The 21,774-nt window shown below is 44.7% G+C and overlaps 1 protein-coding gene across 3 annotated transcripts in view; it reads right to left on the bottom strand.

Annotated features, from left to right (window-relative positions):
- Window positions 1-5,016: 5,016 nt before the first annotated feature.
- LDB1 (LIM domain binding 1) overlaps window positions 5,017-21,774 on the bottom strand; it is a 62,965-nt gene continuing 46,207 nt past the window's right edge. For 2 of the 3 annotated variants that reach the window (XM_060241826.1, XM_060241828.1), the window contains exons 2-11: window positions 20,851-20,953; window positions 15,698-15,742; window positions 14,909-14,984; window positions 14,568-14,670; window positions 12,766-12,938; window positions 12,351-12,473; window positions 11,233-11,316; window positions 10,336-10,459; window positions 8,039-8,187; window positions 5,017-7,410 (exon numbers count right to left, since the gene is read on the bottom strand). In XM_060241826.1, the coding sequence (XP_060097809.1) occupies window positions 7,180-7,410; window positions 8,039-8,187; window positions 10,336-10,459; window positions 11,233-11,316; window positions 12,351-12,473; window positions 12,766-12,938; window positions 14,568-14,670; window positions 14,909-14,984; window positions 15,698-15,742; window positions 20,851-20,953 (1,211 nt within the window). In that variant the 3' untranslated portion in view covers window positions 5,017-7,179. The remainder of the gene's footprint in view (window positions 7,411-8,038; window positions 8,188-10,335; window positions 10,460-11,232; window positions 11,317-12,350; window positions 12,474-12,765; window positions 12,939-14,567; window positions 14,671-14,908; window positions 14,985-15,697; window positions 15,743-20,850; window positions 20,954-21,774) is intronic. The other variant, XM_060241827.1, reaches the window with a different exon arrangement.

The raw sequence follows: 21,774 nt of genomic DNA on the forward strand, positions 1-21,774 counted from the left end.
GTATACAAAATTACTTTTGTGTTTCCTTCCAAACCTAGCATGGCTGCACAGCTGCTGAAATCAATGGACCAGCAAGGGGGCCATCTACCAGAGACAATGGAAACAACGCTGCCATCTTTGCTCATATGATTGTAAATACACCTAAGGATACAAGACTGTGAGCAGAGCAGAGTCTCATTGTTGTCCCATCCTATAGGGACTAGCAGGTATGGTTGAATGGTAGACGCTTTTTAAAATTTGAGCCAGTCACAATTGGCCCTTTGCTTTTAGGTGGGTAACACTGCTAAATCCCAACACCTGTACAATCATCACTAGCATTGGATTTGGGGAAAGACTGCTAGGAAGGTGTTGGCTCCACATAAAGCCAACAGCCCTGCCAGAGCAGTTCTTACACCTGCTCATCAGGATCAATGTCTGCATGTGTTTGGGAGGATGCATGGCTGGGTAGGGGGAGAGCTTCTGCAGATTTTATCCAAGGTCTACAAACCCTGAATCCAACCCTCTGTGCTTTTTAATCACCTCCTAATAGTTAAAATAACATCTCCATAGTGTTCAAAAGATAAATTACCTCAGTAGTCCTTATACCAACCTTGTAAGGTAAGGCAATATAGTATCTATGGCAGCATATCTATTTTGCAGAGAAATGGAAATATGACTTCCTTTGGCCCTCAGGCTTGCAGTTTTCAAATGCTATTCCTCTGCAGTATGGTGTACTTGCTTTCGTTATGGGTGGGGTGAACAGGAACACCACTGTAGAGATAAGCTGCTGAACATAAGCAGGAAGTGAGAAATTTGTGGGCAGCAATTGGAGGAGCGCAGCTTTCCTGGCTTGAGGTTTACTCTGCCAGCAGGGCCATTTCCTCCTTGACTGCGTAGGGCTGACTATTTATTTTGCACACCTAGTTTCTTCTCTCATAAAACCAAATAATTTACAGTTCAAACAAGTTGCTTTGTTGCAAGGTCAGTGCAGAATGATTGAGCAATAGCTCTGAATTACCTGTAGTTCAGCCCAATTTCTGGGTGCAGCTTGTGCTTCTGCCTTCAGGCTGAAATAGTTTTGCCCTTCCTGGAATCACAGAGTCAGAAAGAACTAACCCACTCTTAGCCCAGTGGCATAGCACAACATCCAAGGGTCTGTACCCAAAACACAAAGTGCCGCAGGCAGTGATGTTTTCAGAATACAGGCTGAACCTGACAGTCATTTACTTACTGGACCCTTTAGAGTGCAGTCTGAAGTAATAAAATGGGACTTACTTCTGAGGAGCCTTGCTTATAGGAGGAGCTGCTCACCAAGAAGTTTTATGATAATTTCTTATGTTAACACAATATATTTTAAAGAATGCTGATGATATACTGTGGCAAGTTACACAAAGCACACTGGAAAACTGAAACAAGATACATAAATACTAAAGCTGAAAATCATTTCTTGTAGATATGTCCATAGCCTTCCAAATGGAAATTACAATTGTCACCACCACCCCGTTCCCCGTGTACTTGTATTCTGGATACAGGGATCCTTAAATAAAGAAAATAATTTTACAGTGTAGCTGTGTTTAATAATATATGAGTTATACAAGCATAGGCAAGTATGTCATCCACTAGATCATGCAGCAAAGCGGTAACAGGACTGCAACTTCAGAACCAGCAGTCTTAAGTTCCTTGAGATACTGTGGGAGGATTCTTGGCTTATCTATTTGACAATTATAAGCACACCATGAGCTGCTGACACATGACAGTGTAGGATGATGTTCCAATTTTGCATGAGAATGAACATACAATGAACAGATGTAAAAACATGGGAAGCCATTCAAATAAGTCTGATTCCCATTTCTGCAAGAAGCTTGTGACATCCTTATTGACCCTATCGTCAGAATGAGACTTTCAGGGGTTCTACCTTTCTGAATTCCTTAATGCAAACTCCTTGCTGCAGTGTTGACATGTGCTTGATTACTCTCCACAAGCAGGCTGCCCTGAAAGTGATCTTATTCTGTTTAGGCTGCAGTCTACCTGCTGTCCCCAGCACATTGTCCCCATTCTGCAGTCTACCTGCTGTCCCCATTCTACTACTAGCAGTCGTTTTGCAATAACTTGCCTGGAGGCAAGTGATAATATCATATAGATTATAGAGGAAAAGACGGCTCTTTTGTCCAGCTTCCTTGATTCACATGCATGACTATAGAAAAAACTAAAAATTTTGACTTCTGCAGTGAAGCACCACTGCTGTCCTCATATTCATTTCCATAAAATTCGTAGCAATTGTCCTGCCCCATATACTATCTTAATTTCTTTTACTATCTTTTGGCAATAACGGATGCTAGAAAATAGTTCACATTATGGATTTGTTACTATTGATACATATGAAGAACATGTCACAAAAGTTGGTAATTGTTACTAGCTTCAGATGTCGACCAGCAGCCATTTTCTAGCTTCATCTGCACCATTCCAATCACTTTACTACCTTCACAGCCTCCTAACTGCATTTTGATTCATTAAAACTACAGATCACAAAAGTAGGAAAGTTAAATGGAGCAGCTGAAGGTATGAAGCTAACTCCTTTTGCTTGTAAGTCTACAGTGCATATGGGACTCCATGTTGATTTAGAAGGGAAATCTGAAAACAAACAGCTCTGACTTTGGGCCCAGGATCACAAAAAAAAAAAGTTAACAAAGGCTCATTTGATCTTAATCCACACCTTTTACTCCCATCCCATTGGTTACTTCTAGTAACCAATTATGGCCAGACAAGGTAGGAACTCCACAAACTTTGTCTGCTCTTAGCAATGAGGAAATAAGCTTGCTCCCACAAGCAAACAATCCAGAACTCTGTCTCTGTCAGGGCTTTTCTGTGCCAATGGGCTAAGGCATTTGACAAAGACAGTCATTGCTCACTCTTCTCCCCTTCTTCCTTATGGAACACCCACATGACTTGGCCTCAACTGCTGCTGCAAGGCAGGCCCACGGGTGCAGTCAGACTCTTCCCAGCTCTAGGCTTGTTTCCTGGCACTGGGTCAAGAGCCAAAGCAGCAGGAGGCCAGGAAGTTGGCTAATGTCAGAACAAAAGCACTGGTGCTTATTTTTCTCCCCCCACCCCCCTCTCGTGTTCCGGTCTCTTACAGAAGTACAAAGGATTACTCCAATAGGAAAACAGCTGAGACTTTCCTTGAGTGGATCTCTCAAAGAATAAAGCAGTAGCACACGGGCCTGGACTACTGTATTGGGCTAGTCCTGCCAACACGAAGTTTGTGCCTGGGATGTCCAATGACTTTGGGTATGTCCCTACAACCAGTAATCAGTCTGCTCCAGGCTCAGTGAACAAAAAGGCTCAGCAAGAGCTATGGGTGTGTGCACTGTGGCTATTTGCTAACTGAAGGGCAGCTACTCCTGACATTGTTTCTTTAAAGGTAAAAGATAGTCCCCTGTGCAAGCACCAGTCGTTTTCGACTCTGGGGTGACGTTGCTTTCACAACATTTTGAGGGCAGACTTTTTAAACGGGGTGGTTTGCCATTGCCTTCCCCAGTCATCTACACTTTCCCCCCAGCAAGCTGGGTACTCATTTTACTGACCTCAGAAGGATGGAAGGCTGAGTCGACCTAGAGCTGGCTACCTGAACCAGCTTCCGCTGGGATTGAACTCAAGTTGTGAGCAGAGGGCTTCGGCTGCAGTACATTTCCTTATTTGCATATTAATTTGCACATAAAGAAGAAACTATCCCTGTAATAGTAGAAAGGTCTGTGGAAACCATGAGACCAGAGAAATGCAAACAGGGTTACAGAGATTCTGACACATACATACAGATCACCTCACACTTGTGCATAATCTTCCTGGCAGCTTTCTTTTCACCTGCATTCAAAACATATGCATGGAAATGGAAGTGGCCCACTGGGAGTGACCTCGGCTAGTGAAGCAAAGAGACAGCTCTAGCAATGGGCATTGCATTATTTGGGACTGCACAGGGCATGCCTTTGCTATCCTTTCAGCATAAGAAGAACATGACTCAGTCTCCCCTGCACATAAATACACAAGACTATGAATCTTCTACAAAATACCTTCTCTGTGATTTTACATGTGACCATTATTTCCTTGTTGCTTGATGCATAGACCCCAGAATACATTATACCAGCATTTCACTGAAATTGAAGGAGAGGCAGGCAGGAAGGAAGAGGGTTAAAGACTGAGCATAATGCCCATGGGCATTATAGCATCCATCAACACCTTTCTTCATGCCCACCAAGTGTTTTTAGAAGGTGGGTCGAGTCAGGTGGGGTTCTTGGCCAGCAAGTCTTCTGATTGGCCACTGAAGATCCAACTGGCTATGCAGATGAAAATATTGTTTTGGTGATAGCTGCCATTACAGTGTTTCATTCTCTTGTTCTCAATATATTTTTAATATCACCTCTCTTCTCCCATGCACTTGGGTTTTCCATGTGTTTGGCTCTGCCTCCTGTGGCAGCCATTTTGGAGTAAAACTCACTACCCTGTGTCACAAATTCTAAAGGTGTCCACAGGCTCAAAAAGGTTGGGACTCATGTGCTCAGGGCTTTTTTTTCCGGGGGAACATGGCAGAATGGAATTCTGGAACCTCTTTGTGGAAACAAAACTCTAAAAAAAATGTTTAAATGTTCATGTGTTTTACTTCATTTCCCTCTTTTCTGGCAACTCTTTTTCCAGAAAAAAAGCCCTGCTTGTGCCAGAGAAAGACAATTTCCCCAACTCCTCCTCATTCCAGATCATTTGTGCTACCTGAAATTGGGCATCTGTGGGTCAGGGGAGCCAAAGGACAGTGTGGGGAGAAAACTGGAAGACTGAATCAGGAGGAAGGACTGGCAGAAATCTCCCCTCCTTCCTCTGCTGACCGAAAAGCCACTGTGTTGGAGAAGCTGCTGCTGCTCCAAAGGAAGCAAGCCAATGTTAACTGTTTATTTCATGACTCAGCAATGAAGTCTGAACTGGCTTTAGCAGGAGAGACTGGATCCACTTTCAGAGATGCAAATGAAAAATAACTCTGGCAGGAGAGCACCAAACCGAAAAGTTGTTTTATTGGTACCATACATGACCATAAATGGCACAAACTATGCAAAAAAAAAAAAAAGGCTTTACAGTGCCCCGGGGTTGGGGGGGGGGGTAGGTGGGAAGAGCAAAGGTGGGGAGAGGGGATGGAGTACACGTCACCAATTCATGCCGAGCCACAGCAATGGGAGACGTGACACTCATATCTTTAGGTACAAAAAAGATACAGAAAACATCCTGTAAATTATAGTACTGACTATTGTACTGCCTGCTCCTGGGAATGGAGCAGGATGGAGTGTCCAGGCCCAGTAACATAAAAGTGACTAGCCCCCCATGAACTTATTTCATGTTGACCCAGTTGGGTTCCTCCAGGGGAAAGAAGAATTTCTGGGATTCAGAAGAAAAGCTATGCCTCAGTGGTGAACAGACCACTCTGAAATAATGGGCCAGAACAGCAGCTCTAGGGCAAAAGGATGGCTAAGGAGAACACCCTTGCATCATCTTGGAGAAACAGCCTCAATAAGGCAAAGGGGTACTTGCCATGACAGTCCAGACTGTGTCCCCTAAATGCCACCAGGCTCACAACCAGCCTACGTCATGAGGTAACCAAAATACCTCATAGTATTCCGTACGCCATTATCAAAATGGGGGGAAAGTGCCCCATGTGTGATTTCTTTGAGGCCTATGTGACATGAGGGAATCCTCTCTCCAAGGAACACAGGACAAAACTGGGAGCACAAAATGCAGGTGAAAGATCATAAATGAAATTCAAACACTGGAGACCATGGGGAACGGGGACCAGGATCCCCAGACTATACTTCCTAAGGGACCCTGTCATTAGCCCTGTTCCGCAATTTGTCCTGCTGCTGTAAAACTGGTGACAGTACTCTAAACTCTCCTGCCTTCCAAGAAGGATGCCCATCAGCATGAACTCCCCCAACAACTGATGGGAGCGGCTGCATTAGTGAGAACACAGTGAAAAACAGTATCATACACACGGCCTACAGCGCGGAAATATACAAGCACAAGGTACACAAACCCGAAAGGGGGGGTGGTAGAGAAGGGGGGAGCAGGGACAGCAGCACACACGAGTTACACAGAGGGGGCAAGTGGGGCAGCCATGCTGTCCCCAAAGGGTGTATAAAGGAAGTCTGCAAAGTCTCTCCTTGGTTTGAAGCTCTCAGAACTGTATATAAAAACCAAGACTCCCAAATTGGTAGACAAGCCTGTACAAAAATCAGGATTGGGGGAAAATAGGGAGGGAGGGCAGATTTGCTGTTTTTTCTTTTTTTTAACTTACAATTTTAATAATATTTTTTTTAAAAAAACCAAGTACTGGGAGGGGGTCAAGATAGCAGTTTTCTGCAGGAGTCAGTTGGGTAGCAGGATGGTCCTACAACTCAAAGATCAGACTAGAAGGGACATATGCCCATCCCCTGTGACTGCATGGTGGTTTTCTAACCACATTCCAGGAGGTGGTAAACCCCCAACTCTACCTGCTCCCACCCTGGTTTTCTGGGTTCTTCAGGCAGAACAAAAATACTTGCCCTGCCAAACCTACAGCTGCCAGCAGGGACTGCGTGAGACCTGTCCCACAAAATCTTAGCTGCCCCCATTGTGAGTCATAGAGTTGTCAGCACATTGTTGGCAGACTCTCTTGCTGGAAGGGAGCCCTCTTGAGGTTGATTATGGAACAAGAAAGATAAAATGTGCTCAGGTAGACATTCTGTCAAACCAGTTTAAGCACTTGGCCCATCTCTTGCCAAATCAGGCAAGGTGACCAGGTGCTGAGGAGCTGCATATGTACTGAACATGGTACCCCATTCCACATGAGTGTAGCTTATGGCATCCAGGGCTGTGGCTATGTGGGGCAAGGGGGAGGGGGGAGAATGGATTAAAATTCTGCTTGAGCTAGAGTGAGATCAAAGCTCCATCAGGTCTCAGTGCCCCAAGTCTGCCCTAAGGGGCACAGCAAAGAGTGCAGACAGCAGGGAGTGGTGGTCAGGCAGACTGGAGGCAGGTAGGTGGGCAGACTGCAGTGCCCATCAGCCCTGCTACCTTGCCAGCCAGCCACTCTTCTTCACAAATGTCCAGGTAGAACGGTTTCGACTCAGTCCGTGGGGGGCACCAGCCAAGTCCTGTCAAGGCCAGGCTGGGCAGTGGGTGGGGGCTTTACTGTGATGCTTGCGACGTAGGATTTTCAGACTTGCTCTCCTGACTGGAGGGGGGCTTGCTGTTCCAGGGACTATTGGCGCCCAATGCGGGAGAGTTGTTGAAGCTGTCCTCATCATCAATGCCATTGGCAGCGTCGAACTGTGTGTTCTCCAGCCGTGTGATAAGGCGCTCATCCTCGTCGCCAAACTCCCCGCCCATCAAAGTCGGCTCGCCTACCACCATCACATCCTGAGGAGGGAAGAAGGTCCCGAAACATAATCGAGGTGGAGACTGCCCTGACCCACAGCACAATGGAACCAGCGCCCACAAATAAGGATACCCTCTCATATGGGATGTGGAAGTCCCTCCTTCCCCCTTTCACTTGCTGCATCCTCTAGATTCCACTTGCTACCCAACTTATCCCCTATTTGCAATACTGCTGCTTCTGTTGTTCAGTCTTGATTTCTACTCTAAAGCTTCCCATAGCTACTTGATATGTCAAAGAATACACTAGAAAAGTAGATGGACATGGACTCCCACCTCATTTCTAATTCAGCTCAAGGAAGGAGAAGTCTAATGCCTCAGAACTTACTGTTGCCTCAGGGATCACCTAAAAACAGGGCTAAATTAGGTGGCATAGCACTCAACAGACTTCTGTACATCTAGAACACCAAAGCTAGAGAACAATCTTCCTAGTCACAGAAGCTGTGGCTCCAGAATGGCTGTTGGATTAAACTGAGCTCCCTAGCCCCTGGTTTATGCTGTAGGAAGCATTAGCCAGCATTTCTCTTGGGTTCTCCAGCTGCAGGGAACAGGCCCCCATGCAGACAAGACTTCTCAGGCAAAGAAGAAGAGAGAATGAAAAGGGGATGCTTACAGGTACCTGACTGGAGAGAGCAAAGGTGCTGGCTGGACTCTTCTTCTTACTGTTGCTGTTATTTGTGTTGCCACCACCAGAGCTCATGGTGCTGCCCCCTGACATCTTCCTTTTCCGGCGTTTGCTAGGCTGCTGACGTGCAGGCTCAGCTGGGAAGATGTTAGGAAAGGGAATCTTGGTAAGACAACTAGGTCACAATAGAGGAATGTTCTTCTGTAATTGTCTCAATATATGCCAATTAGAATTTAATGAACCCAGATCAGACTAGAAGGGACATATACCCAAAGTACATCTGTGCTGTTTCACTGCTACACCTGATGACAAGTAGTCCCAACTTCCACAACAACTCCAAGTTCTTGCTCACCAATAGAGAACAAAATCATTACATTTGGGTTCAGTTCCAGGTCTGGTTAAGCAGTATTTTTTAAACTCTCCAGTACAGTTTGGTGTAATGGTTAAGTGCACAGACTCTAATCTGGGAGAACTGGGTTTGATTCTCTACTCCTCTACATGCAGCTGCTGGGTGACCTTGGGTCAGTCACAGTTCTTGAAAGACCTGCTCTCTCAAAAGCAGTTCTCAAAAGAGCTCTCTTGGCCCCACCTACCTGCTGGCAAATTATTTGAAAGACCTCCACCTAAGACCCTGAAAAGCTGCTGCCAGTCTGAATAGACAATACTTACCTTAATGGCCCAATGGTCTAAGTCAGCATAAGGCAGCTTCATGTGTCTACTAGTTAATAAAATATACTAACTGTGTATTTTATTGTTGTTCTTATTTGCAAACTTTGTTTACAATTTCTCAATGCAAATGTTAGTCAAAACCAGGACTTTTTTTGTAGCAGGAACTCCTTTGCATTTTAGGCCACACACCCCTGATGTAGCCAATCCTCCTGGAGCTTACAGTAGGCCCTTTACTAAAAGCCCTGTAAGCTCTTGGAGGATTGGCTCTATCAGGGTGTGTGTGTGTAGCCTAATATGCAAATGAGTTCCTGCTACAAAAAATCCCTAATCAAAACTATATGCAATAGCAACATACTGGCTCAATTCTTCTTATTCTCTCTGTGTTGGTAACATTGCCAATGTTGAACAGAGTATAAGGGGCGGGGGGAAGCTTGCTTCTGTAACATGGATCTGTAAATCCAAGAGAAGAAACAAACTTATAGCAAGCAATATCAATTTTAGGAGGAAAGTCTTCCCTTAGATAGTGCCAGAGGTGAAAGCTAAGCTTTAGGCCTAGGCACCCACAGAGTCCTTGGGCAAACTAAGTGATTATTTTATTAATCAGCTTAAAACAGCTAACCACCATCTTATCACACCTTTCAAAATGAGCTCCCTTTCCTCTTCTTCTCATAGTCTGCCCTTCTTTTAAAGTATCAGCTCCCCTTAGGGCTCTATCTGTTCTTCCAAGAAGCTCCACTAATTTAGCACCTCCCCCCCAAAAAAGTTTACACTATTTAGAATTGTAGCAAGGAAGGACTATGCTGCCAGGAAAACTCAGTTCAGCTTGTGGGTGGCCGTCTGTATCTGAGCATCAGGAGTCATCTCATCTGCTGCTCCTCCTCCTCTTCTCAGATGGCCCAGTGGAAAATCTACTTTCTCCAACTGGATCAGAGAGGAGCCCAATACCATCCCTCAAAAGAATCTCCTGAGGACTTACCTATTGAACCATTCATTTTGAACCAGTTATCTTTTTCATGTTTCTAGTAAAGATTCAAAACAACTGAGAGGTTTTAGATCAAGATGGGTATCCGTGTTAGTCTGTCTATAGCAGCAGAAGAGAGCAAGAGTCCAGTTGCACCTTAAAGACTAACAAAATTTGTGGCAGGGTATGAGCTTTTGTGAGTCACTGCTCAATAAGTGAATCACTGCATAAGAAGTGAGCAGTGACTCATGAAAGCTCATACCCTGCCACAAATTTTGTTAGTCTTTAAGGTGCTATTGAACTACTGAGAGATTTTAAGTTTGGGTTAAATTTGAGTTCACTGCAAATAAATCTCTCTGAACAGGTTTTTGGGTTTCAGCTTCCAACTGGTCTAGGCCACCAATGTTTTATTTTCTTATCCCCCACTTTACTCCCCAGAGCAAGACTAAGAGGCAAGAATTCTGGCCACCACAGCCAAGATGCATTCTTCCAAGCACCTGTGAAGCTGGCAGATTCCACTAGGAGTCGCAACCTGCACAAGGATACTGTCCATAGTACCCTCTGGTGGTTTTGATAGAAAAGGCATGTGGTTTAACAATCCAACCTCACAGAGCTGTCTGCCCTAACATCCAGCTCCTCCCTGCACGATTCTTACCAGGTGGTGCCACCATACGCTGCCACTTCTGGAAGAGACATGTCTTGAGGCAGTCTCGGGGGCTGAGGCTGTAGGTCTTGTGCCGTGACATCAACTCCTGCATTGGTTCTAGGATTACGCAAAGCTGGCAGGGGGAAAATAAAGAGCATGGTTTGATGCTGCCCTGAGCAATGAAAATAAGAGGCTAGCAGCCTCCTAGAGCCAGAATATGTTCCAGTGGGCAATGGAATGACTGAAAGACAAAGACAAAGATACCCTGCCAAACGATGCCATCTTCTAAGTGCTCACTACTGTGGTGCTCTTTTCACACCTAACTTCAGTCATGCCCTTTTTTAATTGGACAGACAGGATGGCACGAATTTCTAGCCATGAGCTGCAAGGCTATACGCACAATTCGCAGGTCATAATGTACAATGGGCATAGCATCCTGTTTTAATTAATACAAAATACAATTCCAAAAGTGATTTTAACCCGTTGTAAAACAGAGAGAAAATACCATACTATTATTCCTAAATACAATCTCTAAAAGAAGAAGACTGCAGATTTATACCCCACCCTTCTCTCCGAATCAGAGACTCAGAGCGGCTTACAGTCTCCTATATCTTCTCCCCCCACAACAGACACCCTGTGAGGTGGGTGGGGCTGAGAGGGCTCTCCTAGCAGCTGCCCTTTCAAGGACAACTCCTGTGAGAACTATGACTAACCCAAGGCCATTCCAGCAGGTGCAAGTGGAGTAGTGGGGAATCAAACCGGGTTCTCCCAGATAAGAGTCCGCACACTTAACCACTGCACCAAACTGGCTCTCCAAAGGTGATTTCATTTCTTTTTGTTTCTGAAGCCTGAAAAGAGTGAGGATCCCATTACTTTGTTCCACCAGCACTATGGAAAAGGACTTACTCGGAGGTAGTTGAGTGTGGAGTTTGAAAGTCCACAACGGGTGATGTTCTTGGACAACTGGTCCAGCATCTGGGGGTCTTGTGCCTGGGGGGAGAGGGGGATAAGGAAAGAAGGAGTCAAACAAGAATAGGGGACTTCATCAAATACTTTATATTTCAAAACACTGGGAACTTCCTAGAACAGCAGTCCCCAACTGTTGCTCCTACCTCTCTCCTTTTTTGTTTTGTTTACTATTTGTGTCTTTCAGCTCAATTCCTTGTCATGCTGACAAAACACCCAGAGTAATAAGCAAGTGACACACACACATCAAGGAACAAGAGTGGGTTAGGCAACTCCACACATGATCATCTGTTAAAGGCAAGCAACCTGTTTGGGCTTTTTTCTTCATTTCAGCAGAGTCTCTTATAAGTGAGTGGTTTGCTGAAAGGGTGCTAGTGAAAAGCAAACTATGAAGAACTACTCTGACAAAGGCTGCATCTGCTCTTGTATGCCAAAGGAGTACTGTACTGTAAAATGTGAAAGGTATGGACCAAGAGGCTGTTCAACCTAACTTAGTAATGGAAACATGTGGGGAAGGTAGCCACTACGATAGATACTCAAAAAATGCAGAAGACAGAGGAAAAAAACTTTGGGGAAACCCCCCCAAAATGTTGCCAAACTAAACTAAAAATTAGTAAGGAAGTAGGAAAAAAGCACTCCCCAAGGAAAGCATGATAGCTAAGGCTCAGATAAAGTCCACTGAGAAAGCTGTCTGAGCTGCTGCTGTTGCAGTGGTTAGAAGGTAACTGAAGCAGGAATGTACTTATCCTGTCATTCCAGGCACATGCAAAGTCACAGATTCCTTCTTAAGGGTAGGAGTGTAAGCTGCAGTTGGCTGTGCCCAACTTGCATGTGGGACTGCAGAGACCACAAAGTAGAACTGAAATTCCCATCAATGCTTTGCAAAATGCACATCTGATGTCAACAAAAGCCTCAAGTGTGATATCCAAGTCAAGGTCAACAACATGGAAACTTGTAGGGAAAGCAAACAACCAAAGGTTTCTCAGACTCCAGAGAGAACCTGACAAAATAGCTTCAAGCAAATCACACCAGTGGCCAGTCCAAAGTATTGGACTCACATGCATGGCAAGGATGCTGCGGGGAATGAGCTCCCGGTGTTGCCGGATGCTGAAGTGCCACGTCTTTATCCTCATCATGTCATCAAACATGAACTCCAGGTAAAGGCGACCTTCCACACACACCTGGACAAGAGAAAAACAAACAAGTAGCCCTGAAGTTCAAGTGAGCAAGTTATGCCCAGCCTGGCCTCACAGCTAGCTACTTTCTCCACCCTTTTCTTTCTGACACAAGCCTTTTTTGGGGGGAAGGGCAGCATAAAGAACAAAGGCTAATTGGGAACAGGGAAAAGGGGAACACTATGGGTGCATTCTCACACACTAAATAACGTGCTTTGCAACTGGATTTTTACTGTGTAAGAATAGTAAAATCCACTTGCAAACAGTCACTATGTGAAAGCACTATTACATCTCTTACCTGTGTGAACATGGGCTTGCCGTGCTGAGTGACCATAGTGCACTGGTCACAGTCAAGTGAGACAAAGTTATTGTGGAAGGACTCCTTGGGGTGCTTCAGGACATAGTACAGCTCAGTAGCACCCCCTTCAAAGATACTGCGGAAGTAGCGAGGAATCAGGGTGCGGCCAATTGCTGAACACAGAGATGACAGAGAAGACAAGAAAATCAATTGCTTTTCAGCCTTTGCACCACAGACTCAGAATTCCCACTGGCTCAGATGCTTCTGTATTGGGAAAGATGAGTGTGCTGTGGAACTGATAGTGAAATAAGTGAAATGTTACATTACTAAGTGAAGGATCCACACAAAGTACAGCAATGAGACACTGTCTCCCTTAACATGTAGTGACCTCAGAGTGAAGAGCAGTTGAAAATCTAAAAATATGGCATTTCCTCCCATCTCCAGGGGACAGATGACATTCTATGTAGTTCTTAGGCTTTCCAGTCTGTCTAGGTATAAATCAAGATGACGACGAGTCAAGGTAGATTCAAGTGGAAAGGACAGCTTCCAACTCATAACCTGGCAACAGGCTGGGAGACAGCAAGCCAAGAGACCTAGCTTAGAGCTCTCAGTGAAGGCATTAACATAGTACATGCCATGCACTGACTATTTGGACATCAAGGATGTGGACAATTATTTGTACATCTACTTAGACAATGGCAATCCAGCTCATCTCTCTTCACAGATGTACCAGGTTGTTCCCAGATACAATGCACATTCATACCTTGGAACATTATGCCTGTTTTCCAGAGTACATGCATTCAGGGAGGGGGATGGATGGATGGATGGAATTACACAAATGATGACCCTCCTGGTCCCTGAGACTTCCCTGCACCTTAATGAAACAGAGACTCTTTGGAAGAAGGCTTCACAAATTTCAAATAATTGTTTTGTTAGACTAAAACACTGCCATTTCTTTATTTCTTTCTTTTTTAAGGCAGCCATTTCTGATTCTGCCCTGAAAACATGTATTTGTGTTTTCATTCAGGTACCCAGAGGAAAATGTAACCACATGCAAAGCTTCCTTGGGAGGTAATATGGAAGCATCAGAAATCCTTTGCCCTGAAAACTGGAAATACAACCTGAGCCAGCCATCTTTGACATTTTCTGGTGGGCAGGCTTTGCACCAACTCTTTTTTTTTTTTAAAGCTGCACAAGAAGGCAGGTACCAGATTTCAGAATGAGAAAGAAGTAATGTAAATTGACTGGGGGGGGGGGGAGAAAAGAGGTGTTTCTTTAGAAACCTAAATGCTTATGTATCTAAGCAGTAATGGATACGTTTTTAAAAAAAACAACTGGGGTGTACTCAGCAAGTCTTGTGTTCCCTGATGGGAACTTCATGGCCATTTGGACTGGCAAACAGTAGTGGAGTATACCATCTTAAGCAAAACCATAGATAATAAACGTTTGCTGGGAGATAAAATTGTATATTCTTACAAGTACAAATTATTTTATCTGTCATTAATAGTCTCCATATCTAAACACTGTAGAATGTTGTGGAGTTCTCTCTTAATCATGACTATGCAGAGCTTACTGAGTCAATAACAAACATGCACCACTTCCTAAGCTCATAGCCTTTACTGAAAATAGGGACCACTTATTGAGGGAAATGATCTAGGAGATGCTCTAGGGTACAAAATATTTTGAAGCATAACCTCAGCTTATACCCTTTCCAAACATCTCCCTATACATACTGAACTCTGAATCTAAGGTGATGATGCCTATTGCCCCCACATAGGACCCATGATAGCCCTAGGACTCACTGTATCTCTTTGGTCCATCTTCCAGACAGAAAGTGATTGTTAACATGGCATCATCTTCAAAGAACTCAGTGGTGAAGGCATCCCACCACAGATTGTCACATTCCTGCAGACACAAGAGGAGTAGAACAGTATATCAGGGATGGAGGGGCAAGCTAACATCTGTCCCGACTACTACAGATGTGACAAGGGAACCTGTGCTCCAGGCTTAAGGAACTCAGCTTGATAACCCATCCCTCCCCCCTTTCCCTATGAGGGTAGCAGTAGCTTTCATTCCTTTGCAATCATGGAACCTGCACCTTCAAGTTTCCCCAAGACCTTTCCCATGAGCTGGAAAGTCATACCTCTGTCCAGTTTTGCAGCCGTTTATTGAGCTCAAATATCCTGTAGTCAGTCTGGTTGCCATATGGTGTGTGCCTCCTGTTAATCAACCATAACAATTAAAGAAAGGAAGGAATCAGATTTCCTACCTGGGTGAGAGGGAAGAGTCATTTATCTGACGTAAGTGCACAGCACACACATTACCATTCTGTTATTCACATTTTACAGATAGGGAATGGGACACCAAATGCCCTCTAACAAGCTAATGCCTGAGTAGGGACATAAATCCAGATTTCCTCCACATCTATGTCCAATACTCCAGCTGCTGGATCACATGGATATTCTAGGAGGAGGGAGGGGAACAGAAGAGCGATCGTTATGGATTATAAAGCTTGCAGCAGTTAGTTTTGGTACAGTACATAAGAAAGAAATCAGGAGCACAATGCTTTATGCAGAAGACTGACAGTCCTACCTTTCACAGACATTCTTAAACTCATACACAAACACACTGACCTGCTGTTGGCTTCAGGCATTATCCCTCTTCACTCTCTCCCATCTCTGACACACACATACTGAAGTTCTGCCTCCACTCCAGTGGAAAATTCTGTATATATCCACAAGTGTGCATGTGGGGAACATGGCAGGCATCCTTCATATTGTGGAAGCAGCTTGAACAAATATTTCCCCAAGCATTTGATTGAGGGTAGCAAACGTATATTCAGGCCACTTCACAGCACACTTAAAATGTTATGTCTGACTTTGCTCTTTGCTAAATTTAGCTTGCCACAACAAAGAACAGCACAGAATCTTACCCAATTCCAGGCTCCAGGTATGTTGGTGGATACATAGGAGTCGGTCTGTGGAGAAATAAGCCAGCACATGAGTGATTAATAAAAGCTCCTGACTACCCAAACCATTTCATTATACTCCAGAGGCTAAACTGGATAGGTAACACTGGAAAATAACAGGGGACTGCTTTGTGCTGCCTCAGCATCATTTATTGGCCTCCTCTGTTGCACATGATGCTTTCAGTTCCTTCTTGCTTTAAACTTCTCCACCTGAACTTTAAACTTCTCCACCTGAAAGAGGCAGTGGTCCGCCCTCTACTGAAAAAGGCTACATCAGACCCGGCCGAATTGGCTCATTACCGGCCGGTCTCAAATTTGCCCTTTTTGGTCAAAATTATAGAGGGGGCTGTGGCATTGCAGTTACAGGATTTACTGGATGACGCTTCCACCTTAGATCCGTGCCAGTCCGGCTCCCACCCGGGCCATGGTCGCCCTCATGGATGACCTCCGGCGACATCTGGATCAAGGCGGCTCGGCGGTATTGCTGCTGTTAGACCTATCGGCTGCGTTCAATATGGTCGACCATCGGCTGCTGACCCGCTGCCTCACCGATGCAGGAATTCGGGGGCTAGCCTTACAGTGGCTCTCCTCCTTCCTTGAAGGTTGGGGACAAAGGGTGGCGATTGGAGGAGAGCTGTCCCAGAGACACCTACTTAATTGTGGGGTGCCTCAGGGGGCAGTTCTCTCCCCGATGTTGTTTAACATTTACATGCGCCCCCTTGCCCAGATTGCCTGAAGGTATGGGCTGGGTTGCCACCAGTACGCTGATGACACCCAGCTCTATCTATTGATGGACGGCCGGACTGATGATATCCCTATAAATCTGGACCGGGCGCTGCAAGCCATGGCGGGTTGGCTCAGGCTGAGTGGGCTAAAGCTGAATCCAGTGAAGACTGACGTCCTTTGCGTAGGTCGTGGCGGGCCAGGAGGGGAGATCCCCCTACCAACCTTTGACGGTGCGTCACTGATACCAGTGCGCAGGGTCAAGAGCTTGGGAGTGCTACTGGAGCCTTCCTTGACAATGGAGGCCCAGATAGCTGCCACTGCTAAATCCGCCTTTTTCCACCTTAGGAGGGCGAGGCAGTTGGCCCCCTTCTTGGAACGCAGCGACCTGGCAACTGTGATCCATGCAACGGTCACCTCGAGGCTGGACTACTGTAATGCCCTCTACATGGGGCTGCCCTTATACCGAACGCGGAAACTGCAGCTAGTGCAGAATGCAGTGGCCAGGCTGTTAGTGGGACTACCTCGATGGGAACATGTACAGCCTAGGCTGCGGGAACTGTACTGGCTGTCAATTGTGTACCGAGTTTGTTATAAGGTGCTGGTTATTACCTTTAAAGCCCTATATGGCCGAGGACCTGCCTACCTTAGGGACCGCCTCTCTCCATATGTTCCTCAGAGAGCACTGAGATCTAGTTCTCAAAATCTTTTAAAAATCCCTGGACCAAAGGAGGCCAGACTGAAAACAACGAGGGAGCAAGCTTTCTCAACAATGGCTCCCCAATGGTGGAATCAACTACCAGAGGAGGTGCGAGCCCTGCGAGATCTAAATCAGTTTCGCAGGGCTTGCAAAACCGTCCTCTTTCAACTTGCTTTTAAGATGGAACCCGGGAAATAACATCTAGCCATCCTATACATATACTGAACTGTAGCACTTTAATCAATAATCTATAATGGTTTTAACTGTTTTATTTAACTTAATTTATGAATGTAATTTAACTATATTTTAACTGTCTTTTATAGTAATTATTGTATTTTATTGTAATCATGGTATATACCATGTCCTGTGAGCCGCTCTGAGCCTGCCTTGGCGGGATATAAAAATAAATCTATTATTATTATTGATGTGTTCTATATTTTATCTTCTTTCCCCTTCCTTGCATTTCCTATATATCTCTTCATAACCTGCCTGTAAAACTTCCTCTCTCATGTATTATTTCTTGGTTATGTCCTGCCTCTTAAACTCTGTATAAGACATACTTGGAAATGCATTCCTCTCAGTATTCATCTGCATTCTAGCCTTAAAAAAATTTACCCCTTGTCCTCTTGATCTGTATGCTTTTCTCCTTTCCCCCCCATGCTGGTATCAAATACAACTTTAAAAATAAAAGCTACTACTATGCTTTGGTTTTTTTTTTAAATTTATCTCCTGTATTTCCATCTTCTTTCAATTTAAATGCATTAACTTTTAGAGACAGGACTCTTGATTTGAGTTTTCATATTATGATTATTTTGTTTTAGGTTTTCTAAATGGTGCTAATGGCCATTCCTGACATCCTAAGTTTTGCATACCACTCCAAGGACACCCACTTCCCCAACTCCTGGTCCTTTCTTTTCCCCAGCAGTCCTTTTTCTCTTTTTCCATTGCATTCATGATGAATGACGACAAAGACTTGGTAGTAACTGCCATAATTTGATCTGCTTGGCAGATATTTCTCCCCACTCCTGTTGGTAACTCAACAACCTCCCCTTCTGTCTGTTCCAGAGGTCCAGCATTTTATGCTATTATTGCAATGCCCCAGAGCCAGATATGGCCTGATTCAAATTTCCTGCAGGAAAGGAGGGTGTATTTCAAGCTTCACAGCAGCACTAAAAATCACCAAGTGTCATGTGTGGATGCATTTTGTATCAGCCTGTCATATTACAATATAGAAACCGACCTGTTGCCGAGATGACTTGGACTGACATAACCAGCAGCTGACTTAAGTCAGTGAACACCAGCTACTTGACAGGAATGAAGAAAATGGGAGTCAGTGGGGCTGGAAGTACTGGCAAGAGTGCTTCTGGTGATCAGGTACTGCACACTTTGTGTGGTCTACAGATCAAGAGGCAGTTGCTGTATATTTTATGACCCATGAAGTAGACTAGAGCATCACTTGAAAAACTGGCATTTATAACATTTAGTGTCTCCATCCCCGACAGAGAGATGCCTGCATATTTGATCATCCACAATGAGAATACAATATATTTATACAATATTTGGAGAACACACAGTGGTACATGCCCTTGCAGTCTAGGGTATGGTCAGGGATTTTTTTGTAGCAGGAATCCTTTGCATATTAGGCCACACACCCCTGATGTAGCCAGTCCTCCAAGAGTTTACAGTAGGCTCTATAAAAAGAGCCCTGTAAGTTCTTGGAGGATTAGCTACATCAGTGGGGTATAGCCTAATATGCAAAGGAGTTCCTGCTATAAAAAAACCCCTGGGTATGGTCCTGTGTAAAGCAGACCTATATCCTACACCACAAGGCCGTGCACTCCTATGTTTCCCAAGTACTGTGTAAACAAGTTAACTGCCATGGAACACATTGCCACTTGCACAATCACTGTAACCCAGTTACTATGGAACAGTGACTGATGGTTTTAGTTTAGACCATTCATTTGTAATCTGCATGTGTGAGTCACTATGCTGAGCTTGCCTCTTTCCTAATACCATTTTTACCCTGCTGTCTCGCCAAGGAGCTCAGGTCAGTATACGTGGTTTTTCCCTCTGCCATTTTATCCCAGAAAGTCTGTGAGATGGGCCAGCCACTAAGCTCAGCCAGTGAGTTCCATCACTAAGTGAGGATCTGAACCTGGCTCTCTCACATTCTAGCCCAACAGTAGTTAGTTCAGTCTAAGTACTACACCAAATTGGTTCACAATAGCAACCAAGAGTCACTAATACAGATAGAGGGAGATCCTCTGAGTGTAGGCAAAAGTAATCTCTTTCTGATATAAGAGCTTAGTGTTCCTTAACTTTTAATTCAGAAAAAATATGTTGCGTTTTCAGAAATATGGAAAACTACTTCAGACTGAGGTCTGAACAAACTAGGATTGAAACCATGTTTATGCTTGGCTTATTGCCTCAATGGGTGTTTGGAGGGGGAAGTTGTGACTGACTCAAGCCCTTAGCTTGAGTAGCTGAGAAACAGGACTGCAGCGATTGGCTGGAACATTGCCCAAGCAACGGAAAAGTATCCTTTGGAGGTTTGCTCAGCAGAAAATCACCTCAGGATTTTTAGTCTGAGCCAGGGGGTCTTAGAGTGCAGTCTTCAGTATACCAGTCTGAAGTGAAGACAGTGGGCTTAGGCCGGGCAGTTGTAAAACCAACTGAACAAGGGGCTGAGAGCAGCCAGAGTGGCTGAGCATCTTGTGGGAGATAGAGCTGAGTGGACTCTCTCTGGAAGAGGGAGTTTTCAAGTGGTGTGAAACTCTCTGAGGGAGATTTTGCCAGTGCATCAGGCAATCTCCAGGTACAAACTAGATCACACAAATACACACTGAGGGGAGAACTGGATTCTGGTGGTCAGCAGGGTTGCCCAAGACTCAGACCAGAGGACTAGCTGTGGGGCTGAGACGCATAGGAATTGAGGGGTGCGAGTCCTGGAAGACAGTGTGAAAGGGTCTGTGAGGGAGAATACTGACACCAGTCAGGAGTTCTCTCTATGTGTGTGGAAGAGTGATTGAAGTTTGTTATTTATATGATTTGGCACTGCCTAAGTTAGGGTAAAACATCTGAAGAAACAGCATTCTGAGTGCCTAGAAGGCACAGACAGCCTGTGTGAAACAGAGTATAGTGGAACTCTGAAACCTGCCTTGTTTATTGTTTATTGTAAGGATCTTCTGCCAAAGTCTTGTTATATTTTTACCTCAGCATGAAAAAGTCTCTACTCTCTGTAATTATTTTATTCTGCCAGCCAGCTGCCAACTGATTTGCCTTTTAATATTTAACAGTTATAATCAATATTATTTCATCTCCCTCCTTGCCTTTTGTAACCTAATAAATGTTTTGTGGTTGTTAACGTTAAAACCATCTGGTGCCAATTATTACTAGTTCTGACAGGATTTCTGTGAGTCTGAGGGAAGGTAACTGGGGAGAAATTTAAAGTGGTCACCTTCCGAGAAAAGCCTCTGACTGGGTTCCTCACAGAGGTCATCACCATTTTGTTCCACAAACTGCAGTAATCAACATGCCCCATGACATATCCCCATTTTCTTAGCCTTTTCCTAATTTCCTGTTGGTTTTGGGCTGCGAAGAGCCTAAGTAGAGATGAATAGAGGTGGCAAGTTTGGAATTTGGCTGGCTTTGTTTAAGATTACACCTGTCCTGAACCAAAGAGCCTCTCACTTACCCCACATCTCGATCCAGCATAGTGCCCGGGTGGAAGGGAGGGAAGGCGTTGCCGTTTGGGGGCTCCTTTGGAGAGTACAGCTTGAATGACTTAGAGGAACAGCCTGACAAAAAGAGATAAAAGAAGGAGCAAGGCATAAATCAGCAAAGATCACTCTGCCATGGGTAGGCCACACACAAGGACAATGCAGGCATACTTTCATTATGAGTACTATAGCCCTACAAGCATCCACCTCAGTACTGATCCAGCTTATCCTAGTAGAGAGGCTCTAAATGCTTAACTGATCATTAACCTTGCCATTTGCCTAGGGCAACAAGAGCTAACAGGCAAGCTAAACTGGTCATGGTCCCACTGTTGCCATAGTGCTGTGCTGCTTTTCCCAGGCATAAGACAAAAGGACTACAGTGGCTGTGCTTCTGCATCAGTCTTCCAACCTTAAAGGGATGTTAGGAGACAAGCAGTACCATGACAAGATATGTTATAATTGTCTCACAACAGAGGTACAGTAAGAATCTATGGCCCTAGAATACCATAAATCTGGGGAGGGATATGGGAGAAAGAGATGGATAGCTGTCAAAGCATCAAATTGTCCATATTGGGCAATGGAACCAAAATGCTACATTTATCAATGTTGTGTTCTCTTTCTTTTTATCTCTGCCTTGGGTAGGTGCCAAGACCAGCTGCAGCTATAGTTCTGGACTGTGTTTTCTAATCACAGAATGGCCTTATGGCAGCCAAGGGGTAGCATCAAGCTAGGCTAGTGGAATATAGGGGAGGTGGCTACTCTAAAAACTGCTTTGCCAGGCTAGCTTCCAGCATCAAGAAAGAAATGTAATCATGGGCCTTGTTTGGAACAAGAAACATAAGAAGTCAGCTGCATCATAGAGATCAACAAATTTACTGTGACATAAGCTTCCACAGGTT

This window comes from Heteronotia binoei, chromosome 6 (assembly GCF_032191835.1).
Source record: "Heteronotia binoei isolate CCM8104 ecotype False Entrance Well chromosome 6, APGP_CSIRO_Hbin_v1, whole genome shotgun sequence".
NCBI lineage: Eukaryota > Metazoa > Chordata > Lepidosauria > Squamata > Gekkonidae > Heteronotia > Heteronotia binoei.